Source organism: Triticum aestivum, chromosome 7D (assembly GCF_018294505.1).
Source record: "Triticum aestivum cultivar Chinese Spring chromosome 7D, IWGSC CS RefSeq v2.1, whole genome shotgun sequence".
NCBI classification, from domain to species: Eukaryota; Viridiplantae; Streptophyta; class Magnoliopsida; order Poales; family Poaceae; genus Triticum; species Triticum aestivum.
The window spans coordinates 640,100,956-640,103,242 of NC_057814.1; the positions used below are offsets into that span (position 1 = coordinate 640,100,956).

A 2,287-nucleotide genomic window follows, 5' to 3' on the forward strand; every position below is an offset into this window, starting at 1 on the left:
GACCGAAGCGGAGGAGCCCGCCTACTGCATGGTGCCGCCGTCGTCGCCGCCACTAACCCTGACGACGCCTAGGCCCGAGCCGGCTGAGCGGTACATGTGGACCGGCCAGCTGCGGGAGTGGGCCCCCGCACCCCCGTTTGGCTTGGTGTCACGCTGGCGCAGGAGGCCATATGCGTACCTAGACCACTGACGACAGTGCAGGCTGGTGGAGGAGCGCACCGATGGTGAGCGACGCATGCACAACAAATGTCTCGCCCTGTCTCGCGGTCCACCATCTTCCCCCGCCCCAAAAACCAACCTTGAACCGCGCTTCACGGAATCGGATTCCCCCCTTCGCCTCCAACTGAAGCACCACCTTTTCCACTCCGATAAGCGGCGCAGCCAGACATAGGAAAGATACGGGGGAGGAATATATCTCCGGGGCTTCCGGCAGTCCGATGAGTGACCGGACTGCCTAACAAGGGGAAGACAAAGGGATTCTCCGCGGCCGGCCGTAGACTAGTGTAATATATTGGTGTCATGATAGTGGACCTCCGTGCCGTCGTACGTGCACATAGTATTAGTTCTTTGGTTAAAATATGTCAAAAATATAAATGTTTTCGCCAGGTTTGTATGTAATCTGATGTGTTTGCGTGAGGTACATCCGGTTTGTTGAAAAAGTGTTTCAAACGTATGCAGGCAGCTTTGGATAGCTGTCTCCCATATTTGTGTTCATGGACTGATCCTCTCTGCCCACGAACGGATCGTCGACACGGCCTTGAAACCGTGTGCGACGATTTGTTGTGTAGTAGTGATAGTGCGTAGCTTGCCTTGTGCGCAATACCCGACCGAGTCAGCACCAGTAAACAAGGGCATGTTGTTTACATTTTTATGTAATTATGCATTTTATCCTTACTCTATTAGCGTCTGCTTCCTAACCTCCACCTAACGCTAATTCTTATATGTATATAAGAAAGAAAGACCAACGCGGCGACGACCACGACCATTGACCACCCGCATCCATCCATCCGTCAAAAACTAATGCATGCAGTGAATATACATATGTACTACATATATATATCCAACAAAACAAAAGAGACTGACTGGTGGAGCACGTCAACAACGCATTATGCTCCTATATATATACATTGCCATCGATGCAGGCTCCCTCAACCCAACCGGAGCAAAGCAACCACCACATACACCTTACCTCACCTGATCTCGAAGAAGAAAAGGAAGCAAAACAAAATTGTGTCATGTTTCCAGCAAAGTTTCTCGGTCAGAAGAAGGCGAGGTCACCGGCGGGTGCGCCCACAACCCCAAGAACACCAACACCGGCGACTACCTCAAGACCGTCAACAACAGTGGCTCCGCCGGTGGCCTCAACAACGTTACCAAGGGTGGCTACACCTGTGGCCTCAAGATCTTCAGCAAGGGTGGCTTCCTCCACTGCATCAAGAACGTCAGCAATGGCAGCTCAGCCCGCGGGCTCAAGAATATCAGCAACGTCGGCTCAACCCGCTACCTCAAGAACGCCGGCAACGGCAAATCCGCGTGCGAGCTCAAGAACTTCAACAACGGCGAATCGGTATGCGACCTCAACAACGACAACCTCAAATCCGCATGCGATCTCAAGAACGTCAACAACGGCAAATTCATACACGAGCTCAAGAACGTCAACAGCATCAGCGACGGTGGCTCCTCTTGTGACCTCGAGAATGTCAACAAGAGCTGCTCCGTCTGGGACCTCACGAACGTCAACTAGAGCAACAGTGGCCTCAAACCAGCCAACGACGTTGCGTCCGGGTGCATCGACCTCAAGAACGGCTAGGACGACGGCCCCGCCCTTGTCTGCGACGACAAGTCGTAGTCGTGCCGCTCCCACACGTCCAACCGCTTCTAGCACACGCCGATGATCTCCATCCATCTACGGCGTCCATCTTCGATGAAGTTAAGTGTGTTGAGACGAGTTCAGTTATATTACAGTAAGTTAATACATTTATAAACTCGATTGGTTCGAGCCCGTGACATGTAAGCCAGTGTGTTCCAATTGATGAATAGATGGTCTATGGACTTGGATGGAATTTATATTACCTGTGTTGTACTTTGTACTATAATGATATTGATGAATAGAATGGAAGTTTTTCCAACAATTTTTTTTAAGTGTGCCAGTTCATGTTGCGGCTATTTATGTTTTTCCTGGTGTTATCGAGTCATGTTGTCGGATGAACAAATAAAAGAAATGAATCAGAAAAGAAGTATACATGATTAATGAACTACATCTGGCTTGTGTGTGTTCGTCCCAGTT

The 2,287-nt window shown here is 50.2% G+C and overlaps 1 protein-coding gene across 1 annotated transcript; it reads left to right on the forward strand.

Annotated features, from left to right (window-relative positions):
* The first annotated feature begins 1,167 nt into the window (after positions 1-1,167).
* Positions 1,168-2,067, forward strand: LOC123163895 (cell wall protein DAN4-like). Its single transcript, XM_044581305.1, has one exon. It carries the CDS (start codon positions 1,236-1,238, stop codon positions 1,893-1,895), a length of 660 nt encoding a protein of 219 aa, XP_044437240.1. The 5' UTR covers positions 1,168-1,235; the 3' UTR covers positions 1,896-2,067.
* The last annotated feature ends 220 nt before the right edge of the window (positions 2,068-2,287 follow it).